The 18,729-nt window shown below is 40.9% G+C and overlaps 1 protein-coding gene across 7 annotated transcripts in view; it reads right to left on the reverse strand.

The window, feature by feature from the left end:
* The window catches only part of LOC141557653 (tyrosine-protein phosphatase non-receptor type substrate 1-like), a 73,300-nt gene that overhangs the window by 8,297 nt on the left and 46,274 nt on the right, over window positions 1-18,729 (reverse strand). For 5 of the 7 annotated variants that reach the window (XM_074293617.1, XM_074293618.1, XM_074293613.1 and 2 more), the window contains exons 4-8: window positions 17,361-17,675; window positions 11,398-11,724; window positions 5,267-5,371; window positions 3,232-3,256; window positions 2,393-2,488 (exon numbers count right to left, since the gene is read on the reverse strand). In XM_074293617.1, the coding sequence (XP_074149718.1) occupies window positions 2,393-2,488; window positions 3,232-3,256; window positions 5,267-5,371; window positions 11,398-11,724; window positions 17,361-17,675 (868 nt within the window). The remainder of the gene's footprint in view (window positions 1-2,392; window positions 2,489-3,231; window positions 3,257-5,266; window positions 5,372-11,397; window positions 11,725-17,360; window positions 17,676-18,729) is intronic. The other 2 variants (XM_074293620.1, XM_074293619.1) reach the window with 1 other exon arrangement.

The following is an 18,729-nucleotide window of genomic DNA, read 5'->3' on the forward strand; positions in this document are numbered from 1 at the left end:
TTCATCTGTAAAATGGGTAAGGTGGTATTTGAACTCAATGGCCTGTAAAATCTGTTCTTGCTTTTAAATTTCTGATCCTATAGAGCAAGTGTTCTTAACTTTTATTTTAAGTGTTCAGGGACTCTTTTTGGCAGTCTGGTGAAAGCTATAGACCCTTTCTTAGAATAACACTTTTTAATATGTGAAATAAATACACAGGATTACAAAAGAAACCAGTTGTATTGAATGGCTATAGTATGAATGACTTTGGAGAAATAGTTATCTTTGCATATACATACATCTAAGTTCATGGACTTTCAGGGTATGTAGAGTCCAGGTTAATCATCCTACTGACAGATGTTTTGGGAGTAACAAGAGAGCTTCCCAACTTGGCTGTTGGGCTATCTTGCTTTGAAGTTAAACACTGATAGACTTTGGAAGGAGATTTAGTCAGGAAGTAAATATTAAACTCTATTCAAAATAATTCTGGAGTTGGCCATATGAAAGAGCACCTGGAGAGGTTTCATTAGAATCCTACAGAAGAGTATAAAACATGAACAATAATATCGGGGCTACTGTTCATTTCTTTTGGGAGAAAAAATCGATCAACAAATGTTGTTAAGCATTTGGTGCAGGATGCTGTACTTGGTTTTACACAGAAAATGAGATACAACCCCTGTCCTTTAGGAGTTCACAATGAAATAAGGGAAATACATAAAGCATGTATATACAAAGATCACTAATTCTCCAAGGTCATGGGCACTACAGCCAGGCCCCGATTAGTGCTAACAATGAATCCTGTGAAATGATCAGTTGAACTGTTCTAAGTTATAATTATATAAAATAGGATAATTGGCTTCATCCCAATGGAAATATGCAGTGTGGATTCAAAGAATTCAAGCCCTTCAAGGGCTTGTCATTTACACCAATTGGGACCTAGTTGTATGGGCGTTTGATCAGGAAGTCAGGGAGAGATGTGGGAATCATTAAGGAGAACACTGTGACCTGAGGCAAGCAGGGAAGGTTTCCCAAAGGAAGTGGACTTTGGAAGAGGAGATTTCTATGGGGGAAAAGGGCATTTCAGAGGAGTGAGGAATGCTCAGGCAGTCCTGTGGAAGTGGTAAAAGCTCAGAGCATATTGAGGGGGGCAGTACATGAACCAAATGGACCCTGGGGAACAATGGGAGATAAGATCAGAAAGAGAATGTCATTATTCCACAGCTAGAAGGGACCTCAGAACCATCTAGTCCAGCCCCATCTTATTACAGATGGGAAAACTGAAGTCTGGAGGAGTTAAGTCTCATCCAAATTCACACAGGCCGTAGCAGCCGAGACAGAATTTGAATTCAGGTCTCGTTTTTGTGGCTAATGCTCATTCCACTATACCACACTGAGCGGACTGTGAAGGGACTTGGAAGACAAGGTAAGTTGTCTGAACTGTTATGTAGGCAATGGGAGTTTAGCGGTGAAGAGACCTGATAAAAGGGGTGATTTAAGAAGATAAAATTGGCGGTATGTATTAGATGGATTTGAGAAGTGGAAAATTGTCTTATTAGGAAGCTGGGTAGTTCAATGATTACAACCTTAACTCTGGGATCAGGAAGACCTGAATTCAAATCCAGCCTCAGATATAACATTTATAAGCTTAGAGACTGGGCAAGTTACTTAACTTTCCTCAATTGTCTTCTCATCTCTCAAGAAGGGAACATAACTACGCTTACTTCCCAGGGTAGCTGTGAGGACCCAATTAGCTGATACATGTACAGTGCTTTGTCAGCCTTAAAGTGCTTTATAAATGCTAGTCATTATTTAGTACTTATTTAGTAATAATAAAAATAAAAACCATTTATTAAGCATCTACTTACTATAGGTCAGGCACTGGGCTAAGCACTTTATAATTAATTATTAATTCACTTGGAATCCTTACAACAAACCTGGAAGGCAAGTGCTATTATTAGGTCCAATTGACAGATGACGGAGAAACTGAGGCAAATAGGGGTTAAGTGACTTGCCTGGAGACACACAGCTAGTAAATACCAGAAGCTGAATTTGAATTCAGATCTTCTTGATGCTGAGCCTGGAGTTGTATTTATTGTGCCACCTAGCTGCCCTGCTAGGGACATTTAATTATGTTATATTAATCATATATTATATGTTATATGTTATATTAATTAAATACAAACCCCTCTATTTGGCATTTAAAGCCCTTCCCCCTCTGGCCGTCCCACCTTTCCAGCTGTCCTACACCTCCCCCCACTTCCACCCCCCCAAATCCGGGGATCCAGGGACGAGCCCGCCCTCTCTCGATGTTGGAAAGAATCCTCTCCTTCCAGCCTCCTCCGGGCCTTCTAGAGGCAGCGCTTCCTGACCCCGAGGCTCCAGTCCTCTCCCACATTATCCAGCTCCTCCGTACCTGGTGGTGTGCGGGCTTCTCCCCTTGAGACTGTATGCCTCTTGAGGGCAGGCACTGTTTGACCTTTCTTTGTATCCTTGATACGTAGCAGAGTGCCTGGCACACAGTTTGGAGAGTTTAGAGGCCGGCATTACGGCACGGCGCTAGGAACAGAGCATTTCAGCTACCTGGGGGTTATTCTCTTTTAAATATCTGCGAGGAGACCGCTCCATGCCTCTGCACTCTCATCAGTGGATAACAGGCCCCTGATATGGGAAGACACTTCTCCACTGTGTCCATGCTACTCCTCCCCATGGTGGCCACCCTCTGGGGGGGCCTGACTTAGGCCCGCCCTTGGCCTGCCCTGGGCCCACCCGGGCTCCCTTCCAGCTTGCCTGGCACATGGGGCATGCCCAGTAAATTCTTGTTGCCTGCCTGACTCCCTGCCTGGCACAGGCTTTCAGAACCCAGAATCCCTTCCCTGCTCTGATGAGAAGGAAGTCAGGGAAGGCGACCAAAGGAGGGGGTTTCATAACAAAACCGAGCACAAGGTGGGCAGGCAGTAAGTATAATTCCATGTGTGGCTTTGGGTTGCCAAATGCTTTTCTTTTTTTCCCTCCATCTGTTATTCTATCAGTACAGTGTCCTCCCAGTGAGGAACATAATACAAAAGCAGACCGGCATCTTCTGGTCCTGCAGAGTTGCTCAGGAGCACAGAGAAACTAAGGGAACGGTCCCAGATTATACAGCTAGAAAAAGCCAGAAGCAAGATCGGAATTTCACCTCCACGACCCAACTTCATTTACTTAAGAAAACAAAATCAAACCCAATCCCCACTCCCCCCTCTACCTTGTACTTACCTTGTAGAAGAAGTCGAACCTTTTGCTGAAAGAAAAAAAAATCATTCATTTACTATTCTTTAAAAGGTTCCATTCTTTTGACCTTCATGCAGGAGGCAGCAATGCTTCTCAATGCTTTCTAGAGAAACTTAGAAAAATAGTCGTATTTCTTTAAAGCCACACAAAGTGGGAGTGAGGATGGCAAGAGAGGAAAAAGGAACCACAGTAAATTATGTGGAACATGTCTGCTGCCTTAGGTACAAAGGAAGGAGCAGGGGGCCCTAGGTTGGGACCCCCTGGCCTGCTGTTTTGCTGCCCACACAACCTTGAGCTGAGAGGGCCAGGCCTGGAGTGGGAAAGCCTCATCTTCCCGAGTTAAAATCTATCCTCAGATGCTTACTAGCTGTGTGATCACTTAACCCTGCTTGCCTCAGCTTCCCCTTCTCTAAAATAAGCTGGAAAAGAAAATCAAGAATATTTTTGGCAAGAAAATCCTAAATGGGGTCACAAAAAATTGGACAAAACCAAAATGACAGAATAACAAAATAACAGATAACAAATATAAAATTATAGAATTTGGAGATCATCTAGTTTAACCCTGCCATTTTCCAGATTGGGAAAATGAGCTTTAGAGATGTTACTTGGCCTCACAGAGACTGATTAAAAACAACAGCATTTGAATCCAGATCTTTTAAACTACAAATCCAGCACATTTTCCACCTTGCTAATTTGAATGACTGCACTTGCCAAAACTATAGATTCAATAGCTAGAGTGATACGGAATTTGGAATTAAAAAGGCCCAGGTCCTACTCCCAGATCTGACCCTTATAGGCGAATTACATTCACTTGTGGAGTCTCAGTTTCCCTATGTATAAAAATGAAGGTAATAATTGTTGCCCTATCCACCTAATAGAACTGTTGGGGGATCAAATGACCACTCACTCAAGCCCTTGTGCTATGGAAGTGTGATTAGGCTCAGAAGCAGTCACCTCGGAACTTTCTCCTCCGAAGGCAGACCAGCAGGCCGTACAAGCTGCCAGGGTGAAGGGAACTTCCCGACCAGATGCCTCGTGTTCTGTGTGACTGACGCCCAGAGCTGGTCTCCCGGTGCACCTGCAGCTGCATTTCCCTCCCTCCCCGTCCCTGTGCCTGCAGCCGCGGTCTAGACTCACTGAACACGCTGCAGGCAGGAGCAGCATTCTGTTCCCTCCTCCCTGCTTTGCTCCATGGGCTGAAGCTCAGAGAGCTTTCACAGCTGGTACATCTCCCTGGGCTAGCCCCCAATCCCACCAGGTCCAGGACTTCTCCCACTACACCAGACTGCCTCCAAGTAATAAATGAAATGGATCGCTGGGGTCAGGATGCCTCCTGAAAACTTAACATCCAATGATGTGTTTGATAGGAATGAAGGAAATCCCAGGGTCCCGAGACAAATGCCCAACCACGATGAGACTGTGCAGGCTGTAACCCTCAGTCCGAGGAGTGGACATCCTGCCATTCTGGGGAACTGCAGCTGAACAGACTAAGGGAAGAAACACTGCTTCTTCTCCTTTAGCCCCATTCCTACATCTGCTAAATGAGGGGAGTTGGAGGAGATATCCTCTAAGGTCTTTTCTAACTCTACACAAAGTTTACAACATCCATCCCAAATAGGATTTCTAAATTTCCTTCTATTTAAAGGGAAGTAGTTTCCAAAGACAATCTAGGTTTCAACATTCTCTATTTTATAACCTCTTCCTTGGCTGATATTTTATGTTTTTTTTTTTTTTTTTATTGTACTTGTGGTTTCATCAGCATAGGGAACTCCCAGTAGGGAAACTTCCTCTTCCAATGGAGATTGACAATTTTTCTGCAACATATAATCTCAGAGTTACCCAGGGCCTCAGAGGCCAAGTTCTAAGATTATAGTTGCCAAAAAATTGTTTATTTGAACTGATGGAAGGATGGAGGGGTTCCTCTCCAGGACTGGTCTGCACCAAGGAAATCAGAGATCCAGATTTTAAAAAGAAATCTATGATTTTGAACAGGGAAAATGAAAGAGGCTTTCACACTTACCTTTTTTCTGTTTGGCTCGGATGAGGTAGATGGTGGCAATCAGCAGAGCTGCCAGCAAAATACACACTATACCCACTGCAATAAAGATGTTTTGGGATCCAGGCTCTGAAATGAGAAAGCTTGCAGGAATTACAGGAAGCAGGTGTTCCATGTATTTAAAAAAATTAGAAAAAGAAAAAAGAAAGAAAAAAAAGAGATGCTTCTTATATTAAATAAGAGTCATTAAGCCTTAGCATCTGGATGTGTGTTTTCAGATGTTCTAAGATGCATGGGCAGATTCAGTGGGCTAAAAACACATTCCTATACAGATGATGAAGAAGAAATGATGTAAGTCTTTCAAGGGAATCGCTTTATTTTTTAAGTCATCACTTTTTGAAAAGAGAAAGTATGATGTGGTGGATAGAGCTAGTCTCAGAGTAAGGAGGATTTGGATTCAAATCCTGCCTCTGACAAATACTAGCAACATGACTCTGGAGCAATCACTGAAACTTTCAGTATTTCCAGGCAGCTCTCTGCATAATTGCAAAGCAGGGGCCAACCTGCACTAATGGAGGGGGGTTCCTAAGTCAATGAAATCACAAGTTTGGCTCCAAAAAGAATTTTTAAAAAATTTTTTTTGCCCTTCCAAGGCAAGTACTTCATCTCTCCACAAGCCTTAGTTTGTGCAAGTGATCCCATCCCCTCTAGTCTTTTCCAACATACAACCTCAAATCACTTCCTCCCAATTTCAACCTGTCTTTACATACTACTTCTTTCCCTATTGCTTTCAGCATGCCCAAGTCTGACCCCCACCTTTGGAAAACTGTCACTAAATTCTTTTTTGTTGTTCAGTCTTGTCTAATTCTTCATGACCCCATTTAGAGGTTTTCTTAGCAAAGATACTGGAGTGGTTTGCCATTTCCTTCTCCAGCTTATTTTACAGATGAGGAAACTGAGGCAAATAAAGTTAAGTGATTTGCCCAAGGTCACACAACTAGTAAGCGTCGGAGGCCAGATTTAAAGTCAGGATAACAAATCTTCTTGACTCCAGGCCATGGTCTCTATCCTTACACCATCTAGTGTCCCACTAAGCCCTACCATTCTCAGATTTGTTGTATATCTCATTTTCTCAGCAAAACTCCTGGGGAAAAAAGCTTTCTTTACTCACTTTTTCCAAAGTCACCTATGACCTCTTAATTGCAAATCTGTTGGCATTTCTCAGAATTCCTGTCTCCATCAGTCTTTTGCATTTGACTCTGCTGACCTATCCTTTCCTGATTGTTTCTGATTTCTGGATTACTTCAGGAAACAAGTTCTGCTATCTGTCTCTGATCACTCCCTCTCATTTTCTTTTTCCAGCTTATCATCCATATCCTATATACCTCTTAACTCTTACTATATAGCTAACAACTCTAACTTGTTCCTCAAGATTCTGTTCTCAGTCCTCTCTTGTCTCTCTACATTCTTTATTAGTAACTTTATTTATGCCCAAGTTTCATTATCATCTATATGAATGACATATATTATCTCTCTCTCTATCTCCATCTTGGATTTCATCTCCATCTCTACCTCTCTCTCCAAACCCAGTCTCTCCTCTGAGCTTCAGCACAATATCACCAATTGCCTATTGGACATTTAAACTGGATATCCCAGAGACATCTTTTTCTCTCCCAGGTAATCAGGATTAAGTAATCTGCCCAGGGTCACACAGCCAGTCATTATGAGGCTGGATTTAACTCAGGATCTCCTAACTTAAGGGCTGGTACAAGGTATTTTGCTACCTTGCTTCTTCCCCCACCAAAACTAAACTCAATCCCTTCAACTTTTCCCATTCTGATTTGTGTCTAGATCCCATTGTTCTCCCAGTGTCTCAGATTCCCTCACCCCCTAGATCCCAATGTTACCAAATCCTGCCCCTTTCCCCTCCACATCTCTTCCATCTGACTCTTTCTCTCCATGTACAGTTACCCTTATCCCCTCTTGCTTACATTATTGCAGTTGCCTCTTAATGTATTTTCCTACCTCAAAACTCTTGCTATTCTGTCCCCAACACTGTTGCCAGACCAATTTTCCTTAAGCACAAATATGACTGTGTCACTTCCCAATTTAATCAATTCCAGTGACTTCCTATTGCCTCTAGGGTAGAATAGAAAGTCTTCTGTTTAGTTCTTAAAGTCTTTCACAACATAACCCAACCTATTTTTTCAACCTCACTGGAACGTACTCCCTTTCTTCAATCTAGGCAACCTGGATTCCTCTGATCCTCACACATAATACACCATCTTTTCTCCATGCTTTGGTGAGAGCTGATCAACATGTGCCAAAGACTCTCCCTCTTCCTGTAAGGAAGCTCAAACACCACTTACGGCATGAAACATTTCTTGATTCCCCCCAACTATCAGTCCGGTCAGTCAATACCTGCTTTGTGCCAGTCACTGTGCCAAGTGCTAGGGACAGAAAAAGAAGCAAAAGATGGTCCCTGCCCTCACAGAGTTCACAACACAATGGAAATGATAATAATAGCTGGCATCTCTATTTTGCCCATTATGTGCCAGGCCCTGTGCTTTATAAACATTATCTCATATGATCCTCACAACAACTCTGGGAGGTATCATTATCCCATTTTATAGTTACTGCATTCTCTCTCTCTCTCTCAGACTCTCTTGTATTCTGTTTTGTCTCTTTTTATGTTTTTTTATACTGCATATATTTATATATGCTGCATTCCCCCATTAGAATGTAAGCTACATATAAGCTGCAATAACTGGCACACAGCAGGCACTTGGTAAATGCTTGTTGACTGACTAACATCTGTTAAGGGAATTAATATTTGCACTCCAGATAAAGGATAATTTAAGCTTCCTGAGAATAGGTCTGGGTTTTTCGTTTTGTTTTGTATCTAGTGTATATTACAGACTTTGTATATTTTATATGCTTGTTCTTTTCATAGTAGCTCCAAACTGGAAACGAAAGGAATGCCCACCTTCTTGAGAATGGCTAAACACATTATAGTATAGGAATATAATGGGATTAAAAGAGAAACAATTGCCTGGGGAAATTAAAGTTTTGTAACAAGTTTCTCTGAAAAAAGTTGCAATATTCCCTGCTCTTTCTATTATCCTGGTATAAGACTAAAACTAAGAAGTGTTTTTGTGATGCTACTTTCTATATTATCTTGGGCAAATCCTTCCCCTAAGTGGAGCTCAGTTTTTCAATCAGCAAAATAATAGAATTAAATTAGGAACCTAAAGTTCTTTTAACTTCTAATTTTCTATGTTCTAAAGTTTCTTCTAGTTCCAAAATTTAAACAATTTTCTTTTCACATATACATGTACACTTGCTGCCCCCTTCCCTCTCCCCCTCAATCCTTGAAGGGATTCTGAGCAAATAGGGATGGATAACTTGAAACCTTAAGAATATGTAGGAAGCATCACAGTCCAATAGACAGAGTTTTGGACTTGAAGCCAGGAAAACCTGAATTCCAATTCTGCCTCTGGGACTCTGAGAACGTGTAAACTTTGGGATCCTCATCTATAAAATGAAGGGGGTTGGATTAATGCTCTAAATCTATTATCCTATATTTTTGTGTGTGGTTCTTTCCTTTTTTTAAATGTTCATTTTAAAAATTCTGAGTTCCAAATTCTCTCCCTCTCTCTAGTTGCTTTCCTATAGTTAAACAGGCAAGTAATATTTCCATATTAGCTATGTAAAAAGAAGCATGAAAAATAAAATAAAAAAGATGCTTCAATTTTCATTGAGTTCATTGGTTCTCTCATCATGAGTGCTTTGAAATTGTCTTGAAACATTGTATTGATCAGAACAGTTACGTCATTCACAGCTGAACACTGTACAATACCTGCTATTATATACAATGTTCTGTTCACTTCACTTTGCATCAATTCACATTATTTTGCCCAGATTTCTCTGAAATCAGCCTGTTCAATATTGTTTATAGCATGATAGTATTCCATTACAATCATACACCACAACTTGGTCAGTCATTTCCAAAATTATGGACATCCTTTGAATTTCTAATTCCATGCTACCACAAAAAGAGTTGCTATAAAGACATTTTTGTACAAATAGGTCTTTTTCATTTTTCTTTGATCTCTTTGAGATATAGATAAGTATGCACAGTTTTATAGTTTTTTGGATATAGTTCCAAATTACTCTCCAAAATTATTGGATCAGGTCACAATTCTACCAATAATATATTAGGGTCCCTATTTTCCTATATTCCCTCTAGCATTTGTCATTTTCCTTTTCTGTCATGTTAGCAATCCGACAGCTGTGAAGTGGTACTGCAGAGTTGTTTTAATTTGCATTTCTCCAATTATTAGTGTTTTAGGGCATTTTGTGTGTGTCTGCATTGTGACTGCTTTGTTGTTTTTTTTTTTTTTTTTTTCTCTCAAAACTGCTTATTCAAATCTTTGGACCAATTATCAATTCAGAAGAAGTTCTTAAGAAACTTACTTAAACTTGCTTTTACCCCACCTGATTTTCCGCTTTCTTTCTCATACTGGCTGCACTGATTTTGTTTTTACAATGTCTTTTTAATTTCATATAATCAAAATTATTCAGTTAATCTTCCATGATCCTCCTCCCTATCTCTTGTTTGGTCATAAAATCTTCTTTTATACATAGATCTGACAAGTAGCATATTAAATAATCTATTAGTTTTCTTATGATATATTTTATGTCTAAAACATGTGTCTATTTTGATCTTATTTTGATATATGGTATGAGATACTGATTGATGCCTACTTTCTGCCAGACCTCCTTCCAGTTTTCTCAGCAGTTTTGACTAAATAGTGAGTTCTTGCCCCAATAACTTGGCTCTCTGAGTTTGTCAAACACTAAGCTACTATGGTCATTTACTTCTATATTATGTACCTAATTTATTATTCCACTGATTAACCACTGTGTTTCTTAGCCAGTATCAGATTGTTTTAATAATTAACATTTTGTATTATGGTTTGAAATCCAGTATGGTTAGCATGCCTTCCTTTACATTTTTTAATTGATTCCCTTGATATTCTTGCCCTTTTGTTCTTTCAAATATATTTTTGTTATTATTTTTATGACTTATAAAATAATTCTTTGATAGTTTGATTGGTTATGGCACTAAATAAGTAAATTAATTTAGAGAGAACTATCATTTTATCATATTGGCCTAGCCTGTTCATAATTATTAATATTTCTTTAATTGTTTGGATCGGTCTTTATTTGTGTGAAAACTATTTTGTAATTGTGTTCGTGTGTGGCCCTAAAAATGAATCCAAAAAGAGGATGCTACTATTATGAGTTGTTATGAAGCTATAATGCTATGTTCTTTCAAAAGCATAACAATATCATAAAAATAATAATAGCTAACATTTATATAGTACCTACTACATGTCAGGCACTGTTCTAAGCATTTAAAAAATATTCTTATTTGATCTTCACAACAACCCTGGGAAGTAGGCGCTATTATTATCATTTTACATAAGGGAAACAGAGGTAAACTGATTTACCCTCAGTTACACAACTAATAAGTGTCTGAGGCTGAATCTGAATTCAAGTTTTAATGACTCCAAGTGTGGCACTCTATCCACTGAACCACCTAACTGCCTTATATTACTGAACAGAAGCATGTGACATGATGGTTTGATTCTCTGTGATAAGCTAAGTATTAAAACTGTGGTAAAAACAATTATGGTGCACCTTTAACAATGATACAGTTAAATCCTATTTCCTATCCAAAACAAGGAAGGGAAAAACAAAGCATTTATTAAGTGCCTACTGTGTGCCAGGTGCTGTGTTAAGGACTTAACAATTCTTCAAGTTACTCTACCCAATGCACCCGGGTAGCTGACATCTTGGAATAGTGGAATGAAGCCTGGACAAGGAATCCAAAGCCCAGATTTTAGTCCAGGTCCTATTGTTTCTCAGAGGGGTTACCTTAGACAAGTGACTTCTTGGCTACTACCCCATCATAGAGCAGGGTGATCATGATGGAACAACAGGTTGGAGAGAGCTTTCTGAACGAACAAGGCTTTGTACCACGTGTGATATGCCATCTGGCCACCCTCCTTGGTCAGATTAGAGCCAGTGGATTTGGACGGACCCACGGGGATGAGCCCAGTCTCCTCGGGACAGCAGAGAGAACTTACCCGACTCCTTTTTGTCCATGGTCCCAGAAGGGGCTGGGGCTCTGAACGTTTTACTGGCATTGATGGGAAGCTGGGAGTCGTGCAGCACCTGGCAGGTGATCTCCTGGGCTTCCTTTTGTCCAGACGTGTTGACCAGAAGCGAGATGTTGAGGCTGTAGGTGCCGTCTCTGTTCTTTGTGGGCTCAGAAGTCTTGCCTTTCTCAAGCTCGGTGCCATTCTCTAGCCAGATGACACTCACATTTTGGGGGTAGAAATTCTTCACCTGACAGGTGACATTGGTGCCGTTCAAGGAAAGTGGTTGAGAAGAAATGTTCACTTTAGGTACAACTAGAAGAAAAGGCAAAGCTTTTAGGTTAACCGAGCGCAGGCCCGTCTCTCTCCTGTCCCCTGGGCTGCCATGGACCTGGCAGTAGGTCTCCCTAGACTTTCCTGGGAGTCTCCTGCACCAGGAGTTCTCCCATTAGACTGTAAGCTCCTTGAGGGCACTATCCCCAGCACATAAGCCGTGTCCTACATGTGGTCTGCTGCAAACATTTGTTGATTTCAATTGACTGAAAACCACCAAATATGGAGTCTATTCCCCTCCTGATTTGCCCCTTTCCTTCTCAAAGTTCAAGGCTTATTCTTTTGGGCTGCCTTTCTTGGGGTTGTATGACACGTTCCTCAAAGTGGGATTCAAGGACTGGATTTTCGGGTACGTGAGAGATTAGGTTTCTTGTCCTGGCTCCTAGGATGTGCTTTCCTTAGCACCAACACAGGAGATAAGGATTTATAGCTAAGGAGAATTTCTTCTTCAGGGATGAAGAGAGAAGGAAAGAACCTCCTTTTCTAGGATTATACCAGGAATTGTAAGACTTAAGGAAACAAACACAGCTCATGCCCACAGGAAACTGGTCTATAATACGATAAAGTCAGTGGCTCAGGGGAACATGGGTTAGTCTGTGCCATGGCCCACTTATGTCCCTTTCTTCTTATCTTCAGGATAGCCACGGCACACGTGAGGTTCGACCAGAAACTGGTCAGCTCTGTCAGGGCTGCAGACTGACCCGAATGGCTCTTGAACATGGGGCTTATGCTGCATGTGGTGCTCAGGAAGGGAACCCTTGGTACATGTACCAACTGAGAACAAGCAGATCTCAGACACCCATAGAAAAGCTTAAGGAAGCAGGTGCTCCGCACTCAGAATAATGGGTTATCAGTCACTTTGTTTCTGTCTATAGAAACTTGGCTGTTTAGCAGAAGGGTCAAATGTGACCAGAGTTTCTGAAGACATGAGACAAGAGTCTGGTTTCTCACTGATGTTAGCCCTTGCCACACCCCTCAGGCAGTTAATCAATCAACCAGAATGCTTTTAAATAAGCTCCTACTATACATTAAGCCCTATGCTAAATACTTTGACTATAAATACAAAAGTGAGAGAGTCCCCATCATCTAAGAGTTTACTTCCTACAAGGGGACTACAATATATTCCCAGGTAAGTAAAATAGGCTGTCTACAAAATTAACCCAGTGATGAAAGGCAGCAAGAAAGTAGAAAATGGAATGTTGGGTATAGAATAGAGCAAAAGAGCCCAGTTTGTCTGGAGCAAAGATTGCAAGAGTGAGTCTAATAAGCAATCTATTGGAAAAGTTTGGCTGGAGCTAGATTGGGAAGAATCATAAAATGCCAAGTAGAGAAGTTTCTATTTTAGCAATATATGCTGAATATATATATATATATGCAATGAAGAGTCATAAAAAATTTCTATGGCTAGACCTACGTTATAGGAATATCACTTTTGGAGGATGGAAGGAAAAGGGGAAAAACAGAAAGAGGGAAGCGATTTGGGAATCCAGTGCCAAAGATAGGATGAAAGATGATGGGGTCTCGAACTCCTATTACAAATATGAGTAGACAGAATAGTTAGCCAATAAACAGTAAGTGCCTACTATGTGCTGGGCACCATGCTAAGTGCTGGAAGAGAGAAGGTGACAAATGTGGGATTTGCAGATGGAATTGATAAGCCTTGACATAATGGAGGACAGTGAGGGGAATGGACTGCATAGTGTAGGCAAGGAAGGATAAAGATTCACAGAGGACCCCTAGGTATCTGGGAGAAAGCAGTTACCCTCCATAGGAACAACAAAGTTAGGGGAGGAGGTAGCAGCAGACATGGTACATTTGAGATTCTGTGGGGGGTCACACAGGGAGAAATGTTAAGAAGGCAGTTGGAGATCTAAGACTAGAGGCCCCGGGAGAGATGACAGTTGGATGTGTAGATTTTAGAGACCTTTTCATGTAGATGATAATTAAATTTATGGTGTAGATAATATCATTAAAAGATACTCTAGGGATGGAAGAGGTTAGCCCTATGATACACCCATGCATAGACGGTGGGATGTAGATGAACCTGTGAGGGAGAACAGGAAGTCTGCTCCAACATGTGAGAAGAGAGCCCATAAAACTCAGGAGTGTCTGCAGGGGTGTGGCTGACAGGGTCAAGTACGGTAGAGAGGACCAAGAAAAGGCTGTGGGATACAAAGATCCCTGGAGATAACAGTTGCAATCTGGGGCTGAGGTTGGAACAGGGAGGGATGGAATAAATGCTTGAGAAAAGCTGATGGGACTTTGCTACCAAGTGAGAGGTGAGAGAGAAATTGAAAGCAGTGACAAGGCTTTTTCCCTAAGCAGTGAAAGGTTACAGACTGTTAAAGGAAGGAGAGATATGGGATGACAGCCTGAGGGGATGGTAAGGTCAAGTAAAGGATTTTTTTTTTAAAGAATGGGAAGGATTTGAGCATGTTTGAAGCCAGTAGGAAGGGAGTCAGTGGGGAAGAAGGGGTTGATAATTCAGGAAGGAGAGGGAATGATCAAAGTGGCAAGCACCCAAAGGAGGCAGCAGGGGATGGGATCAGGAATACAAGAAGAAAATTTGCTGGTTGCAGAGAGAAGAGGCAACTTGTCCTCCAAGAATAGAGGAAGGTCGATGCTAAGAGGAACTGAAGTGTGGAATTAGAGATGAGTGTAAGGATGACTTCATTTTTTTTTTTTTTAGTACAGCATGAAATAAAGTCCTCTGATTAGTGGGAACAGGGAGGTTAAAGTAAAGGGGAGCTGAAGAAGAGGGAGTCCAATGGAGGCAGGAAATAGGAAAAGAATTGATAAGCAGCAGTGAGTGCCAAGTGGTAACACTCAGGGTCCAGACAGCCCCGTGGTGCAATGTCTTCCAGAAGTGCTCAGGAGCACAGGGGCAGGGGGAGAAAAGGTAGCAGGTGGGGGAGAAATTCAGGTTAGGGTTTGGAAAAGGCTAGAGAGTGACAGGACAGTGGGACAGAGGCTTCAAAGATCAATGACAATTATAAGGTTGAACCAGTTAACTGAAGTTTGTGAAGGGGAAAGAAGAGGGAAAGGATCAAGACCCAGTAGGGGTGATGGCCTGGGAAAGCAAGGAAATCAGGGACACAGAACAGCTTGAACACTTCATATAATAATAATAATAATAATAATAGCTAGTATTTGTAAACCATTTTATATCAAAGCACTTATATGTAAATATTATTTCATTTGCTCATCACAACAACCCTGGGGGATAAGTGCCACTATTGTCCCCAGTTACAGAGGAGGAAACTGAGTCAGAGTGAAGTTAATTGACTTGTCCAGAGTTACCCAGTTACTAGCATCCGAGGCCAAATTTGAAAGCATTCTTATGCTAATCTTTGAAGGAACCTCCATATAACATGAAATTAGCAGCTAGATGGCAAAAGGCAGACAGGGGATACAATGGATGGAATTGGGAAGACTTGTCTTCCTGAGTGCAAATCTGGTTTTAGACACTTTCCAGCTGTGGGGCCCTGGGCAAGTCACCTAATTAGCTTTATTTGCCTCATTTTACTCATCTATAAAATGAGCTGCAGAAGGAGACAGAAAACTATTTCATTGTCTTTGCCAAGAAAACCCCAATGGGGGTCCCAGAGAGTCAGGCAGGACGTAATACGTAATACAGCCCCTGAGCACAGGTAGGCTTTCCCTCCACACTTCTCCCTGTCTGTCTCAGGCTGACCTGCCTTCCTCACAGGGATCTTAGAGTCAGTGACCTTCATAAAAACAGATATCACTCTCTGTGTCTCTAAGACCTTTAAGATTTATCTTCCCTGTAAAGCAGCAAGGAAGACAATGAGTGTAACTGGCCATTGCCTTGATTGGTGTATCTCCATTGGAAACTCTGGGTGGTCAGTGGAATCTGAGGTCCGCCAGTCCTATCATACTAAGGTGACCCTTTCCTCCCATGAGCCTTATGACCAGGACTTTCTCTTGATCTACAATCCTTAGTGTGGGCTTGAGGCACCTAGGAATTATAATGAGAAAGCACTGGCCTGAAGACAGGGAGATGAGTTCAAGTCTAGCCCTATATACTTACTGTATGATCCTGGACAAGTTTGCCTTATTGTAAAATGGGATAATTTTAACACCTGCCTAACAGCATTATTGTGAGGAGTAAATGAGATAATATTTCAAATGTTAACACAGTGCCTGGCACACAGTAGGAGCTTTATAAGTCTGCCCTTGTCTTTCCCCTTATTCTCTGAAATATGGCCGCTACCATATCTCCAGGTAGCTGTAACTCTCATCTCTAGAGTTCCTACCTTGTAGCCATTTCCTCATGAATCACCATGCAGAGCAGCAGACATATTGTCCCAATTCCCTCCTCTTTTCAGTTCAATCAATTAATAAACATTTATCAAGTGTTTGCTCTCTCTGCCCTCAAGGAGCATATGATCAAAGCAACAAGCAAACAAGGATGCAGAAAACAAGCTAAATACAGAACTAATAAACAGTGGAAACGCAGCATAATTAAGGGGGGGTGGGCAAAGGCTTCCTGTAAGAGGTGGGATTGTAGCTGGGATTAGAAGAAGCCTAGGAGATCAGTAATCAGAGCAGTAGAGGTGAGCATTCCAGGATGAGGGAATCAATTCTGAAGTCTTAAGCAATTCGACTCATTGCTTCAAAAGTCCCCAGTTCCAAACCTAATTATCTCTCTCACTCTGTGGCTATGTGAGCCATTTGTAACCAGAGGGCAGGGGCTCTACTTTGCTTTTGTATTTGTGGACCACCCCCTCCTCCCGAGCTTAGCACATAAGTTTGGCAAACAATAAAACTTAATAAATGAGTCTTCCTTCAATATTACAATCCAACCATAATAATGGCTCATATTTCCCTAGGGCTTTATGGTTTATACATCACCTTTTCCACTATAGCTCAGAGCGAGGTAGTGCAAGTATTATTATTTCCCATTTTACTGATGTGGAAATAGTATCAGAAAGTTTTAATGTCTTGCCCACAGTCAAATAGTTGGCCAGTAACAGGCCTTGATCCCAGTCTTTGACTCCTTCTCTTTCTCCTGGTCCTCCTCCTTCCTGGCATTGGGAGGCAGAGGCCTTGCTGGCATATGTTTCATTCTGAGGCTGCCAAAAACACTCCATCATCCACTGATGAGTTGGGAAGTAATTGAGGGTGTTTTGACATCAGAAGACCTGAATTTGAGTTTAGGAGGTGAGAGACCCTCAGGAAGTCACTTCCAATTTCTAAACTTTCAGTTTCCTTATCTGTAAAATGGGAATCATTAATGTTGTACCTTCACAATGAGAGGACTGTCCTATGAATTCTCAGTGGATTAGGAGCTGTGATCTCCATTATTTAAAGGAAGCAGGAGCAGGGATGTTGTGAGCAAGGAATAAGGACACATCAGAAGGTTATATTTGTGCTTCATGGTTAATAATTAAGGGTCAGCCTTCTGAGCAATTCTGGGTCAAGTTAGTCAGTGAATGAACATTTATTAAATGCTTACTCTGTACCAGACACTGTGCTAAGAGTTGGAGATATACAAAAGGGGAGAAGACAGTCCCTGTTCTTGGGCCTAGGACCCAGAACTACTGAGGGAACATAGGGTAGGAAGTAGAGAATGTGCCCTGCCAGGGTTCACCTACCTCGGATAATGTCTGACAAATTCTTTGTTCCTCGAAGAGGAGTTTGCAACGTGCTGTGATTCACTTCACAGATGACCTCAGAGTGGACGTCACTAGCTTCTAGTTTCACTTGCACATCGCTGGTAATGTTGTAGGAGACACTATCCCCCTCGGGGAAAACCTTGATCCGTCGGGCAGGGATCTCATTCCCATTTTTAAACCATTTCAGGGTGATAGTTTTGGGAGAGAAGCCGGTTGAATTGCAGGTGAAATTCTCCAAGTGCTCAACATTTACTCTCTCCTGGGGGCCAGACACCATAGGTACAGAAGGTTTGGCTGGAATAGAAACAATTAAAAAATACAATGAAATAAAAATCCTCATCCTCATTAGTTAATAAAAACACCAAATAAATAGAAAATAATTTTTACCAACACCCAGTCTCTTAGTGGTGGTTTGTTTGTTTTTTTTTAATTTCTGCTATTTGGCTTCATCTTAATACTCTACAAAATAAAAGTCCTCATTAGTTAATAAAAATATCAAATAAACACAAAATAATTTTTACCAATAAAAAACTCTTAGTTTTTTTTAATTTTATTTTATTTCTGCTACCTGGCTTCATCTTAATACTCTATGAAATTAAAGTCCTCATTAGTTAATAAAAATATCAAATAAACACAAAAGCATTTTTACCAACACTCAGTCTCTTGTTATTTATTTTAAATTTCTGCTATCTAGTTTCTTCTTAATATTCCATCAGATGGAGAAAAAGGGTTTCTTTTTTAAAACTATAAATATAGTAGAAAATGGCAAGAATGTAAATCTGCCAATGCATAAACTTCACTTATATAAATCTTCTTTATTAAGAGTGTCAGAGACAGGAAAATATGCTCAGGTGTCCTCAATCCTAAGAAGAGGCTTACTCTACTCTATTCAGCTAAGGATGGTAGAAAGAACACTGCCTCTGGAGTCAAAAGACATGGATTCAAATTCTGTCAGATGTTACTATTCATGTGATTTTGTGCAAGTCACTCAATTCACCCTGAGCCTTGTTTCTTCATGTATAAAATGAAGAGTATGGACTAACCACCTTTCACCAGGACCTACAGTCCTGTGATTGCTAATGTTCTTTTTTTTTTTTTTTAACATTTTAAAATTAATTTTATAATTATAACTTTTTTTTTTGATAGTACATATGCATGGGTAATTTTTTACAACATTATCCCTTGTACTCTCTTCTGTTCCAAATTTTCCCTCCTTCCCTCCACCCCCTCCCCTAGGATGGCAGGCAGTCCCATACATGTTAAATGTGTTACAGTATATCCTAGATACAATATATGTATGCAGAAATGAATTTCTTGTTGCACAGGAAGAATTGGATTCAGAAAGTAA

This window comes from Sminthopsis crassicaudata, chromosome 2 (assembly GCF_048593235.1).
Source record: "Sminthopsis crassicaudata isolate SCR6 chromosome 2, ASM4859323v1, whole genome shotgun sequence".
Taxonomy (NCBI): Eukaryota; Metazoa; Chordata; class Mammalia; order Dasyuromorphia; family Dasyuridae; genus Sminthopsis; species Sminthopsis crassicaudata.